Source organism: Physella acuta, unplaced genomic scaffold, assembly GCF_028476545.2.
Source record: "Physella acuta isolate Inbredline_101_S28 unplaced genomic scaffold, ASM2847654v3 ptg000072l, whole genome shotgun sequence".
In the NCBI taxonomy this organism is placed as follows: Eukaryota; Metazoa; Mollusca; class Gastropoda; family Physidae; genus Physella; species Physella acuta.
Genome location: NW_026731592.1, coordinates 635,385 through 651,050, shown reverse-complemented (window position 1 = coordinate 651,050; position 15,666 = coordinate 635,385). Strand labels below are relative to the sequence as shown.

General features: G+C 38.8%; 2 protein-coding genes across 2 annotated transcripts; one reads left to right on the top strand and one right to left on the bottom strand.

Annotated features, from left to right (window-relative positions):
* Positions 1 to 555: 555 nt before the first annotated feature.
* On the bottom strand, positions 556 to 6,005 carry LOC131952486 (actin, cytoplasmic 3-like). Its single transcript, XM_059315176.1, has 4 exons — positions 5,791 to 6,005; positions 4,632 to 4,839; positions 2,047 to 2,231; positions 556 to 1,222 (listed from the first exon to the last, which is right to left on the bottom strand). Exons 1-4 carry the CDS (start codon positions 6,003 to 6,005, stop codon positions 691 to 693), a joined length of 1,140 nt encoding a protein of 379 aa, XP_059171159.1. The 3' UTR covers positions 556 to 690.
* Positions 6,006 to 6,980: 975 nt separating this feature from the next.
* LOC131952385 (monocarboxylate transporter 9-like) lies at positions 6,981 to 15,623 on the top strand. The gene is made up of 5 exons (XM_059315015.1): positions 6,981 to 7,086; positions 12,296 to 12,480; positions 13,381 to 13,524; positions 14,504 to 14,647; positions 15,475 to 15,623. The coding sequence occupies exons 2-5, from the start codon at positions 12,357 to 12,359 to the stop codon at positions 15,621 to 15,623; spliced, it is 561 nt and encodes a 186-aa protein (XP_059170998.1). The 5' UTR covers positions 6,981 to 7,086; positions 12,296 to 12,356.
* Positions 15,624 to 15,666: the final 43 nt, after the last annotated feature.

Genomic DNA, 15,666 nt, shown 5'->3' with positions numbered 1-15,666 from the left:
TTTGTTCCATGACATTAAAATAGTTTAGTTTAGCAATAAAAAAATTAATTAATTAAAACCAACACTTGACAAGCATGTTTGACAACTTCCTACAATTTTGTTCTGCCGAGAATCAGCCTGACCTGCTTGTTTACATTTATGAGGAAGAAAAGCAAAAAAGTTTTTTTTTAAGTTTTATTTGACGAAAATATTGTTAACAGTAAACAATTCATGTAAAAACCATACAATCATATTTTCACAATCATATTTTCACAATCACATTTTCACAATCACATTTTCAAAATCACATTTTATATTCTAATACTACGGCACATTAGTTTAAAACAAAATTTAATCTCCCCGTTGGAGTTTATCTAAGAGAGTTATTCGTGAGGTCTATGGGCTTCCAACTGCAATAAATACTGAGTGATGATGTGACGAGATCAATGGAGCTTCCAATAACATTTAATACTGACTGATGTGACATGATCAAAGGGGCCTCCAACATCATTAAACACTGACTGATGTGATTAATGGAGCTTCCAACAATCAAATACATTAAATGAACTTTGATGATGTGAAGCGATCAATTGGATGGGAAGAGGCTGATTAATTTTCTTTTCTACAGAGAGTAAGAAATAGATAAAAAATGAAGGTAAACAAACGCCTTTAGACAGTCCAACAATTGGCGTAGACACCAGACAGAACCTTCTAGAAACATTTCCTGTGGACGATGGACGGCCCGCTTTCGTCGAACTCTTCCTTCGTTATCCACATCTGTCGGAAGGACGACAACGATCCCAGTATTGATCCTCCAATCCACACCGAATACTTCCTCTCAGGGGCGGCGATAATCTTCACTTTCATAGAGGACGCGACCATGGCGGATAACTCTTTCTTCATCCTGTCCGCGATGCCCGGGTATAAAGTTGTCCCCCCTGACAGCACAGTGTTGCTATAGAGGTCGCTGCGAATATCAACATCCGACGCTTGAATCGCTTTATACAGAATTTCGTGCACACCCTCCGACTCTAGCCCAATAAAAGATGGCTGAAACAGTACTTCCGGGCAGCGGAATCTCTCGTTGCCAATAGCAATAATCGTACCATCAGGAAGTTCGTAGGACTTTTCGATAGAGGAAGATTTCGCGCTGGTTTCCAGTTCTTTGTCAAAGTCCAACGCGACGTAGCAGAGTTTTTCCTTGATGTCTCGCACTATCTCCAACTCTGATGACGTGTTAAACCTACGGGGAAAAAAAGTTTCGTATATTTAAACTTATGTAACAACATTTTAATTTAACAAGAAAACGGACTTTGAAGTTTATTGAACAATATTTAGCCGCACTGTCAAATAAATTAACTTTAAATTGATGTCAGTATCGGGTTTTATTCTTGTAGATTAGACGTACCCACATACGGGTTGTATCATCAGCAATACTAGATATCAGATTATTTCAGTACGGCTAATCAACAAGAAACCTATTTTTGTTTCGTAACAATCTATACAATGTAGACTTATGTGAGCTAACGGTCCTGCATTTTATAATGCTGGGGAAGGGGGTGGAGGGGCGTGGTCAAACGGGAGAGCGTTTGGATGCTAGCCCGACGGTCTCGAGTTGTGACTGTAGGACGTCTCTGAGTCCACCCAGCTCTGATGGGTACCTGACTCACGTTAGGGAAAGTAAAGGCGGCTGGGCATAGTGCTGACCACACTACCCTTGTATGTATGCGAGGTAATAAAAACAGATGAACTCTACTTCATCTGCCCTTTGTAAAGATCTTGTAAAGCTGGTTAATCGTGTTCCCGTAGCCTTAAATCAGTTATTGTTAAGGACAGTAATTTGTTTTTATAAACTACATGCACAATTTTTTTTCTTGATGTCATATGACTTGAAAAAATATTTTTTGACCTTATTGAGCTTATCCAGCATTTTTGGGTACCTATCAGTAAATGGGAAACTGTTGCCAAGAAACAGGGAAACAAAAGGAAAAACAGTAACCTATACCTTTGATAATAAAACCAGGTAAGTAGTGCTACCTACTCCTATGATTACCACGAACAAGTTACCTGTGTCCCCTCTCACTCAAAATTCTCTGCAGGTAGCTGGTCAGATCCCGGCCGGCCAAGTTGACCCTGCTGATGGCGTGGGGGAGGGAGTAGCCCTCATAGATGGGCACCACGTGGGTCACCCCGTCCCCTGAGTCTGTCACCACCCCTGTCGTTCTACCTGAGGCGTATAGGCTCAGTACAGCCTGGAACAAAAGATCGATTGTATCAATAGATCGATACACAGGTGATCGATTGAATTGACAAATCAATACACAGGTGATCGATTGAATCGACAAATCAATACACTGGTGATAGATTGCACCAATAGATCGATATACAGGTGATCGATTGAATTGACAAATCAATATACAGGTGATAGATTGCACCAATAGATCGATATACAGGTGATCGATTGAATTGACAAATCAATATACAGGTGATAGATTGCACCAATAGATCGATATACAGGTGATAGATTGTATCAATAGATCGATACACAGGTGATAGATTGCACCAATAGATCGATATACAGGTGATAGATTGTATCAATAGATCGATACACGGGTGATAGATTGCACCAATAGATCGATATACAGGTGATCGATTGAATTGACAAATCAATATACAGGTGATAGATTGCACCAATAGATCGATATACAGGTGATCGATTGAATTGACAAATCAAAACACAGGTGATCGATTGAATTGACAAATCAATACACTGGTGATCGATTGCACCAATATATCGATATACAGATGATTGATTGCATGAACCAATCGATATACAGGTGATCGATTGTACCAATATATCGATATACAGATGATTGATTGCATGAACCAATCGATATACAGGTGATCGATTGTACCAATCGATCTATACTAATACACTCGTGATCGAATGCATTAACAAATCAATACTCAATTGATCGATTGCACCAATAGATCGAAATACGTGATCGATTGTACTTAAAGATCTATACACAGGAAATCAATCTTAGCTAAATATCAATAAAAAGGTGAAATGTTGTACCAACAGATCAATAAGCAAGTGATGAACTGTACCCTCAGACACAAGTAATCAATTTTTAACTATAGCTCAATGTAAAGATGATCAATTTTATCGAAATATGAAATATATTAGATTAATTTTCCCATGGCCAATATTTACTGGCCCAATAGTATCTATAGGCCAAAACACAGGTGATGTAACTATACATCAATATTCAGGTGATGTGTTGTACCTATACATCAATATTCAGGTGATGTGTTGTACCTATACATCAATAATCAGGTGATGTGTTGTACCTATACATCAATATTCAGGTGTTATGTTGTACCTATACATTAATATTCAGGTGTTTTACCAATACATCAAAACACAGGTGATATGTTTTACCTATACATCAAAACACAGGTGATATGTTTTACCAATACATCAAAACACAGGTGATATGTTTTACCAATACATCAAAACACAGGTGATATGTTTTACCTATACATCAAAACACAGGTGATATGTTTTACCTATACATCAAAACACAGGTGATATGTTTTACCAATACATCAAAACACAGGTGATATGTTTTACCTATACATCAAAACACAGGTGATATGTTTTACCTATACATCAAAACACAGGTGATATGTTTTACCAATACATCAAAACACAGGTGATATGTTGTACCTATACATCAAAACACAGGTGATATGTTTTACCAATACACTAAAACACAGGTGATATGTTTTACCTACACATCAAAACACAGGTGATATGTTTTACCTATACATCAAAACACAGGTGATATGTTTTACCTATACATCAAAACACAGGTGATATGTTTTACCAATACACCAAAACACAGGTGATATGTTTTACCTATACATCAAAACACAGGTGATATGTTTTACCAATACATCAAAACACAGGTGATATGTTTTACCAATACATCAAAACACAGGTGATATGTTTTACCAATACATCAAAACACAGGTGATATGTTTTACCTATATATCAAAACACAGGTGATATGTTTTACCTATACATCAAAACACAGGTGATATGTTTTACCTATACATCAAAACACAGGTGATATGTTTTACCTATACATCAAAACACAGGTGATATGTTTTACCTATACATCAAAACACAGGTGATATGTTTTACCTATACATCAAAACACAGGTGATATGTTGTACCTATACATCAATATTCAGGTGATATGTTTTACCTATACATCAAAACACAGGTGATATGTTTTACCTACAGATGGTGACACCTGTCACAGGTTGACCCGTATTTCCAACGCACCACCACACAGCTTGTTAAGTGGCTATTAAGACCACTTAAGCCTTTATTAGTAATCAAGATAAAAGAGGCCGAAAACTGTAACAATAAATCAACACAACAATTGACCCAGATCACTCAAATGCCAATTTTTGACTCAACTAGTGAATCACGTGGGGCCTAGTGATGTCACGAGTCAGTGACATTTGACATGTCATAAACACTGACATTTGTCACCTTCAGTCAACATATTATACACTCCCGCCCCACCCCCAGGTACTCTATTGCCTGCAGACCCACAGAGAACACCTGTTGTTACCTGGACACTAACGTAGAAGGCCGGCACGTTGAACGTCTCGAACATGATTTGAAGCATCTTCTCTCTGTTGGCCTTGGGGTTCAGGGGCGCCTCTGTCAGGAGGGCGGGGTGCTCCTCGGGCGCCACCCGCAGCTCGTTGTAGAAGGTGTGGTGCCAGATCTTCTCCATGTCGTCCCAGTTGGTGACGATGCCATGTTCCACGGGGTACCTAAACACCGAGCCACACCGTTAGTTGAGTCTAAATGCCCAGACAAACCGTTAGTTGAGTCTAAATACCCAGACACACCGTTAGTTGAGTCTAAATAACGAGACACACCGTGAGACAGGTCTAAATACCGAGCCACACCGTTAGTTGAGTCTAAACATCGAGACATACCGTTATTCAGATCTAAATACCCAGAAGAATTACGAGTTAAATGTAAACTCAAACACATTTTTACAACCCAATGGGAAAAAATGCCTGCGTGCCTAATGTAGTTACAGTCATTGAAGAAATTAAATTAAACTGGAGCTTTTATCACAAGCTTTTATGTAACTTGATTACCCTGTCTTAATCCCTCCCATCTGTCTTTCTAGACTGAAACGGGAGAGCTAAATTTCGGGCACTTCTAACCGACCAATTTCTTTAAAATTCGGAAAGTAGGTCAAGACTTGATGACAATGCAATATGACATTAAAATTTGACTTAATTGGATAGAATTGCATTGCTAAAAACTATTGTTCACCAAGTGAACTTGACAATGCTATTCCAGTCTTAATCCCGTCTGTCTGAATCGTTTTTTTTAGTACTTAAATATTTTTAATACAGTAGAGTTGCATGAAAAAAGTAGAAATAGTTTTTTAGTCATGCAACTCTTTTGTATTTAAAATTTCTAAAAGTACTGAAAAAAAAGCATAAAAAACGTTTTAATAACAAGCTTTTATGTAACATTGCACTAAAAAGGAGAAAATAAATCCACAAAAAAGCAACAACAAAAAAAAAACAACAAAAAAAAAACAACAAAAAAAAAAACAACAAAAACAAAAAAAACAACAACACAATATTACAAACCAAGTACAACTTAAATAGTGACCTTGGTATGGATGGAAACCATGGTAACCAAGCAAAAGACAACACGTGGCTCTAAAGCACGTGACAAAACACAAAATGGCGACTGACTTGAGGGTTAGAACTCCCCGCTTGGCCTGAGCCTCGTCACCGATGTAGGCGTCCTTGAACCCCATGCCCGCCATGACTGTCTGGTACTTGGGGCGCCCCACCACGGCAGGGAACACGCACCGGGGGGCGTCGTCCCCGGCAAAACCAGCTTTACACATCCCCGAGCCGTTGTCGATGACGACGGGGGTACACTCAGAGTCGAGGTATGACGTCATTTTAAAGTTCGAGCTGCAGAATCTTGTGTTCTTATGATGACGTTCCTGTGTTGTTGCTGTGGATATGGTGCTGTTCCTATGACGCTGCTGTCCAAAGTTGTAGACAATGATTTCACAGTCTACCCTGGGTGTCTGATAACTTGACAATAACAAAAGATGAAATGCGAGGTTTAAATTAGGAGAAGATTATTTTCCAAACTCAGAAACGGTTACGCCGTAAAACTAAAATTAAACATAAAGCCCCTAAAGTTCCGTTCACAACAAACACAAAAAAGCCCTATAAAATATCTTCTATCAATGGATAAAAACTATTGAATTAATTAAGCGCAATCGTTTTTTTAAGAACTTGGTTTCTTAAAGCGATTTTATTGCAATATTTACTTACAATAATTTAAAAAAAAAAAAAAAAAAACAAATTTGCAGATATAATGTACATACAAATAATCACATCAACAGCTATGTCGGGTGCTCGTTGAAAAACGAATGATCTAGATGCATCCTTATATAATCTAAATTTTAAGAGGATGTGTGTTTGTCTGAGAGGGTGGGGGGGAGGAGGGGCTACTTATAAGGGCAGACATTGCAGAATTTCTGCTAACAGAAACAATTACATCTGAAGAACCAGAACTGACGTATTCTTAATTTGAATTTAATTAACCATAATTAGTGTGGAGTGGACGCGTTTTCGTATAACTGATAGTTCCAATACCCAAATTTGGACTGTCCTATTGCACAACTAAATGGGGCCCAAAAACTACCAGACCTTATAGATTAAATTAGGCCTTTGTGGTGAGATTTCTAATTACTTATACAGGATATTTCCTTTTTTGTACATTCCTGTTCGAAACGTACATTGTTTTATACGCAATCAATATTATACATGTATTTGCCAATCACAACTAGTCAAAACATAATCCGCGCATGCGTAGTGCACTGAATGACGTGCCGAAAGTGGGTCAGGTTCTATGGGCTAAAAAAAGAACCCGACAGTTCAAGCGGACTGTTACTGACTTTTCTTATTGAAGTTTTTGGACTTAAGGGGTGGGATAATTTCACGTGGACACCGTTCATCCTTCACGATGTGAGTAGTCCTTTACTTGACGTTTAAATTTAGATCAAGTGGGCGTGGCTTCCTGTTTACTGACCCGTGGCGTTGTTGACACGATCAGCTGATTGTAGTTTAGACCAACAGCACAGCTTTTGGTCACACACGTTGCTTCTCCGTGTAGATACACGTGGTCTAGATCCGTTTGGCATTATGATTCCAAGTCTTGAACTCCATAGGCTATATATATATATATATATATATATATATATATATATATATATATATATATATATATATATATATATATATATATATACATATAGGCCTATACATATATATGTATGCATTTATATGTATATTCATATATGTATATATGCATGTAATAAATAAATTATATATATATATATATATATATATATATATATGTATGTATGTATACACACGTAAGACATACATAGTTAAAGTATTAGGCATAGATAGTTCTTTAAATAATTTGCTCAGGAATTCTTCTTGTCTTAACTAACATATCTGCTATATTGTGAGCTGCGAGTATACACGGTCAGGTAAATGAACAAAAGAAGAAAGGATGTGTCTTTAAGCCTCATTGAGTGATGTATTTCAGTGGCTGGTGTTGTAGCATAGTTGTGGGTTACCATCAGATGGTAGGTGTAGGTTACCATTATATGGTAGGTGTAGGTTACCATTAGATGGTAGTTGTAGATTACCATCAGATGGTAGGCGTGGGTTACCATTATATGGTAGGTGTAGGTTACCATTAGATGGTAGTTGTAGATTACCATCAGATGGTAGGCGTGGGTTACCATCAGATTTTAAATGTGGTTTACCATCAGATGGTACTCTTAGAAGCCATGATGGTTGCTAACATGTGTAGCATACCATCAAATGCCACTTGAAAGATACCATCCAACACACCCATCTGATAGAAGATAAGTCAACCAAAGACGATACATCTCTTCAAGGGACGTCACTTAAACACAGTTGTTACGAGTTGCGTCCCCTTCGCTGTTTGCCGTGTCTTGAAAACAAAGGGCAAAAACTGGGACTGGGTTAAGGGGAGAGAAGGATGTAAACACCGAGCCAAGGTGTTTTTGGGTTTGTGGGGGGAGGGGGGGGGGGATTGTGGTTTAAGTTGACAAACTGGAGTCAGTGTAAAAATACGTAACATTTAAAGCGGATGGGTTAACTGTTTGAGATCCTTATTTTACTTATCCGGTTCAAAATAGGTGCATGTTTAGAGTTAACTTAAGGGTTAGACATGCGGCTAGATTTGAACTTACGATTAAGTCATTACTGTTTGCGGTTACCTCGAGGCTATGTTTACAGTATTTTGTTATCTCGGTATTTTTAGTTTAAGCAAACAAGTTATGATGGGTGTAATTTTATGATTATGTAATAAACAAAACATGATTTTAGAACAAACTGCACACTAGTTGTTACGGCCTAAGTTTAGCTGAAGCTTCTAAAAATACATCATGATCCCTGACCTTTAACCCATATATAACGACTATTGCAATGTATCATTTATTAAAATACCGAAATCTCCCTAAAGGTGTCTGACTTAGTATACGGGTTAAAGTACAGCAACATTTTGTAGATAACTTTTCAGTAACTTTTTGCAGATAACTTCAATTTGGTCTTAAGAAAACTGGCATAGGCCTAGTTGCAGCTTAAGATAGCGACGTGCTATCTTTTGAAGTGACGGAGCGATGACGTTGCTAGTTTGTTGTATTTTTAGCTGCCGCGAGCTCTTTGACATGCGCTGTTGGCACTGCCTTATTGGGTCATGCGCAGACCATTCTCTCATTAATATCGGTCATCCACATGAATGGGGCAATGACATACATTGCTCAATGGAACTAAGATAGCACGGTTCATACAATCTAAGTTAGCCTAGGCATATGTAGAGCCAGCCCTTATTTTAACATATTAAGTTGTAAGTGTTTCGGCATGAAGCCTTCGTCAGAAAGAAAAAAAAATATAAATATATAAACTTAATATTTTAAAAATCGTCTATTTTACGTTTGTCATTAAAAACAAATAAAAATGTCAATGGATGTGTTCGTTTGTATGTGTGTATGTATGTAAAGGAGGGTGGTAACAATAATTAATGTGCTGACAGAGATATAGAGTCTAACTGTACCAAATAACATCAGCCACTGCTCACTATTCTATATTTTCTACTCTCTAAACCAAATGTCTATTTCAACCAGCTGTCTCGGCCATACGCCCTCATAGATCACACCCGCATAAATCTTTTGAGCGGAATGACTTGCCGAAATATTGTCGGCGGTACGGGGTTTTGTCCCACAGCTTCATACCACCACCCGCTTGTTACCAGTCAGAGGTTAATTAGGCTGACAGCTGGCCAATCAATTAGCACAAAAAAACCGGGCAACTACCACAAATTAACACACAAAAAAAAAACTGGTCACAAAAAAACTTGTTACAAACAGAGTTTCTTGCTGGCAACTCGTCGAAGAAATTCTACCGCCCCCCCCAGTGTTTCTTCCAGACTTTTCTCTCCGGGGTGGGGGGGGGGCACTTGAAATTTTCGGGGGGGGGGGGGGGGGGCGGTAGACTTTCTTCGGGGGGGGGGGGCGGACACTGTTAAAAGTATATATTTTCTATATAAACTATATAAATTTCATTTCGTTCGGGGGGGGGGGGGGGGGGGCGGTAAATTGTTTTCGGGGGGGGGGGGGCGGCCCGAAGAGATGCCTGGAAGTAACTCTGCCCCCCCGTATGAAATGGAATTTATATAGAAAATATATACTTTAAAAAGTGTCCGCCTCCTCCCCATAAAATTTTCAAGCCCCCCCCCCCCCCCCGGAGAAAAAAGCCTGGAAGAAACACGGGTCACAAAAATACTTTATTATTATTTACGTCAAAATAACGCCACTCTAGACACGTGGTCGTCTGTACTTCCTGTCACGTGGTGATATGTACTTGGCCGTCACGTGGTGACATAACGTGGTCATTTGTACTAGATGTCACGTGGTTATCTTTACGTGATGTCACGTGACAAAATGTACCTGGTGTCACATGGTCACATGTACCCATCCACACCTGCCTGAGTTTGTCTAAACACAGCAGACGTCTAACAGACGACATTTCCTTGCCCTTTACCGTGTGCAGCACGGAGCTATCTTTCCGTATGACAGTTTGTTCAGGTTCGGGTCAGTTATTTGTGTAAATACGGTAGTCTTAATGCTCCTTGATGTTGTGTGTAAATATGATGGTTCAAAGTCCTGGTCAACTCGCTTGGGTCAGTTATTTGTCGAAATACGGTAGTTGTAATTTTCTTCAATGCCCTGCTTGGGTAATTTATTTGTGTAAATGCGGTAGCTGTAATTCTCCTGGTGAACCCGCATGATGCAACATACAGGAGTAAGTTGGAAGTCGCCTGATGTAATGTAGAGAAACAGTAGGTTGAACGTGGGCTACCGTACTTAGTCCAATAGTTACAGCTTTATTACACCATCTTCAGTCACAATAATATTAGATCAGTTGGACACTAAAATTTAAAATTACCATATTTTGTTATCGTCTCGTTAATTGTACTATTCATTATTGGATATGGGTGTTATGTAAAAGGTAAGTTGATTTAATAGGTTAATTAGCGTTCGTTATCATATATGGGGGGGGGGGGGGTATTTTGTGGTCAATTATAACATAATAACGGGAAACGGATGTTTATGCAAAACTTGATAGGCTACAATGATGGGCTTATGTAAAGTACTTGTTTTATCCAATACTTATTTCAAGTATGATACCTATTTAAGTACGATAGTTATTTCAAATACGATACTTTTTCAAGTACTATACTTGGTTCAAGTACTATACTTATTTCAATTATAATACGTACTTCAAATACATCAGTAGCCAAGTCTGATATTTGTTTCAAGTACAATTTTTATTTAAATTAAAATCAATATATACATATATATATATATATATATATATATATATATATATATATATATATATATATATATATATATATATATATATATATATATGTGTGTGTGTGTGTGTATGTGTGCTTTTTTATTCGATTAAAACTAGCGATAACCTAAATTGATGTCAGTAAAAATTCTAATATGCGCCTAGCCATATTCAATCACAGTTTTTTTGATGTAGAGAGGACAGTTATTTTGTCCTCTGTTATTATGAAATTTATGAGACACCACTCTACCACCCAATCCCCCCCCCCCCTCCCGTTGGACAAGCAGTATTTTAAAATCGCTGGTATAGCTGACATTGTTGTACTGTTGTTGTTCATACAACACAACTCTACTTAAAATACATCAAAACATCAATGAACGGGAATTCCAAGTCTGGTTATTTTTTAATTCACCAAGGGCTAGTTTCTTCATCTTCACATTATCATCTCGGTAGTATCATACACACCCTTTTTGATAAGGATACACACTCTTGTTGATAAGGGTTGTCCAATTTTAAGGTCAGGTTTTGTTTACGGTCAGGTCTCGTGATGGAATGTGTGGACATAGTTGTTTGTAGGACATTGTAGGACCTTTCTAGGACATTGTGGGACATTTCTAGGACATTGTGGGACATTTCTAGGACATTGTGGGACATTTCTAGGACATTGTGGGGCATTTCTAGAACACTCGTAAACTGAGCCAGCGTGGTCTGGTAGGTAAACTGGTACAAGAATTCTTTCATTGCTGGGTTCGAGTCTACGGGAAATTAGCGTTATCTTAGAAGGGGATGGTTAATTATAAAACTGTTGGATGTTTTTAAAATAGCCGTTAGTCAATAAGATAGTTATTTGTCACCAAGAAAATTGTTGATTACAAAGGAAGCTTCTGGTAACTGATGAAGCTATTGGTCTCTAAGGAAGCTGGTGGTTACTAAGGAAGCCGTTGGTTACTAAGGAAGCCGTTGGTTATTAAGGAAGCCGTTGGTAACGAAGGAAGCTTCTGGTCCCTAAGAAAACTGTTGGTCACTAAGGAAGCCATTTAGCTCTAAGGAAACCGTTGGCTACTGAGGAAGCCATTGGTCTTTAAGGAAGCTTTTGGTCACTAAGTAAGCCGTTGATTACTAAAGAAGCCGTTTATTACTTAGTCATTGGTTACTAAGGAAGTCATTGGTTACTAAGGAAGTCATTGGTTACTAAGGAAGTCATTGGTTACTAAGGGAGTCATTGGTTACTAAGGAAGCTAAGTTTCTACCATTGTATTGTTTACTCTCTCCCCAGATGACACGTGACTGGTGCCAGCCACTGTTGAATCTCGTGCTGACCTGGTCACCATAGCAACATGAAGGTTAAACAACCTAAGGCGAACAACCACAAGACGGAGGTGGTGACGTCACAGGAAGAGATGGACAGAGAGAACGAAGGGGTCCCGATGGAGAGAGGATGGTCGTGGGTCATCGCTATAAGTAGGTCACCTCCCCCCCCCCCCCCCGCACATATACACCCCGATTACCCACATTAACCCATTGATGGTGAAACAGACCCCAACAAACACGGACAGAACACTTCAGTGTAGTATAGATTTGATCTGATTTCTGCTATCAGAATCGTTTTGGGTTCGCGGTTACGGCTCGGGTTAGGGCTGGGTTAGGGTGTAGTGTGCGGTTAAGGGTTAGGGTTAAGTTTCACGCCGGTATTAGATTCTGATCGAGATTGCTGGCGATTCTAGAAAAAAAACAACAGAGAGGCATAAAGGTTGTGGTTTAATTAATCCTTAGGTTGAGGGACTAATGGTTAAATTTAGAACGAGAGACTACAAATGGTTAAGTTTAGAAGAAGCAGAAAATTGGAATAAGTTTAGGGCAAATGTCTGGGGTTTGGTGTAGAGCAAAGAAAGGAGATTGGTTTGGTTAGGTAAGATTTTCTGACAAATAAGGTATAATTTTCTGACAAATTAGGTGTCATTTTCTGACAAATTAGGTATCATATTTAAAATATTAAGGAGCGTTGGTTAAACGTCTGTTTTTCAGGCATCAGAATGACATCATACAGGTGTTACAAAGGCAGAATATGGGAATTAGAAGGGCTGAATATGGGAGTTAGAAAGGCAGTATATGGGAGCTAGAAGGGCAGCATACAGGAGGCAGAAGGGTAGCATATGGGAGCTAGAAGGGCAGCATATTGAGGCTAGAAGGGCAGTATATGGGAGCTAGAGGGGTAGCATATTGAAGCTAGAAGGGCAGCATATTGAAGCTAGAAGGGCAGTATATGGGAGCTAGAAGGGCAGCATATTGAAGCTAGAAGGGCAGCATATTGAAGCTAGACGTACCATTGTTTCTCACGTTTCAATGTTTGTGTTTTCTCAGTCTCCTTCCTGGACATGTTCGTCGTGGTGGGCTACACGCGGTCACTGTCTGTGCTCTTCGTGGACATCGTGCAGGCCTTCCAGGAGACCAACACGGTCATCTCTCTCATGTTCACCGTCCACTCGCTGGCCGGAAGTATTTCATGTAAGCTCTCGTATGGCCGTCCAGTTGCATGTAGGCATGTGGCAGTCCGGTGTTTATGTTTAACGACTGGCCGTCCAGTGGCTAATGTAAACTCTAGTTTGGACGTTCAGTAACCCCAATGTTTAATGTCATGTACAAACGGAGTCTACATTTCCCCCCCCCCCCAACTCCCATTTAAGGATTTCGAGTCATGGAAGGAGTGAAGTGTTGTTTGATTGACATCTACAATGATATATGAGTGTATAAGGAGAGATGTATCATGTGTGTGGGTTGGGGGGGGGGGTGATCCACGAGGGTGGTCTTGTGTTCCCATGATATAATTCTCAACTAAAACACATAGACGGTGTGTGTGGATGTGTTGGTGCAACATTAGACATCATCCCTCCTTACTACAGCAACAAAAAACAACAACAAAAACAACAACAAAAACAACAAAAACAGCAACAAAAATAAACAACAAAAACAACAACAAAAACAACAAAAAACAACAACAAAAAACAACAACAAAAACAACAACAAAAACAACAAAAACAGCAACAAAAAACAACAAAAACAGCAACAAAAAACAACAACAAAAACAACAACAAAAACAGCAACAAAAAACAACAACAAAAACAACAACAAAAACAACAAAAACAGCAACAAAAAACAACAACAAAAACAACAACAAAAACAACAAAAACAGCAACAAAAACAACAACAAAAACAACAACAAAAACAACAACAAAAACAACAACAAAAACATAAAAAAAAATGTTTAACTGAGGCTGAGGGTGAATACGCAATGATAAAAAAAAATGAAAACGAAAACAATCCTGTTATTTTAAAAAAAACAAACTCAGCACTTTCGCTATAAAATTATTTCCGGCTAGGCATTTGTGTCTGTGAGTTGAGTATTTTAACTGTTTTAATAAACACTGTAGTTATGGCTACATTTCTTCTGTTATCACGTGGTTTAACTTTCAACCACCGTCGACAGCTGTGATGATCTCGAATATTGTCATGAAGAGGTTTGACGTGCGGACCATCACCGTCTTCTGTGCTATGATCAACGGTGTTGCTTCGATTCTCGTGTCGTTTGCCCCAAACATCGTCATCTTCCTGCTGCTCTTCATCGTCAAAGGTAAGGAAATTACATCTTGTTAAAAGTTTGTCCCCACCCCCTAGTGTGACGTCACTTAAGACGCCCAATTAAAGTTTTTCAAAACTCATTCTGTTCTACTTTTTAATATATAAATATTGTATATATATATTATATATATATATATATATATATATATATATATATATATATATATATATATATATATATATATATATAACAATAACATTTTATAAAAATCATTTTTTTTTCTCTGTCGAATTGAACACCAAAGCATTGTGTGTCGGCAGAAAAAAACCCTATTCCAGCTTGGGTGTCATAAATGGATGCCCTTATGGGTTCGGCGTGGTTGAGTCGGTAAAGCTCATGGTTGCTAAACCGAAAATTCTCGAGTTCGAGCCCTCGGGCAGATGAGGCTCGTTAGCTGGGGACAGCCATTCTTCTAGGAGAGACAACTCCAAAATTAAACACCTGCTGCCTTGTAGTTTGTTCTTGGTTGGACAAAGGCTATGGAAGCAAATCCAAAAAGAAAAGTAGGCTGAAATCGGAGTCAATGGCCTCAATGGCGCATAACCAGTTGACACGTAACGCTTAATTGTGTCGAACGCGTGGTCGAGTCGGCAAAAAGCTCAAGGTTGATAAATTCGAACAAAGTCTCGAGTTCAAAACCCACTGACAGATAAATCTCGATCCACTTCATCACTAATAATTAAGAACGAAGAAGAAGAAGAACACCAGTAAAAATAATCTCGAAATTGTCAAATAGCATTATAATTAACGCTGCCAATTTGCCAAAATAACATTCGTGCCGATAAAAGGTACCCTAATAATTGATCTCTCCCACCCAGGCGTCGCGTTCGGCGGGCTCATCCTCTGCCCCTTGTCTATGATCGGTTTCTACTTCAACAAGAGGAGGGCCATGGCGTCGTCTCTAGGGAGCGCCGGATTCTGTGTTGCTTACATCGCATTCCCACCCCTCACGGAGATTCTCAGGTAAAGTTTGGGTGAACCCCCACCTCTAACAGAGATTCTCAGGTAAA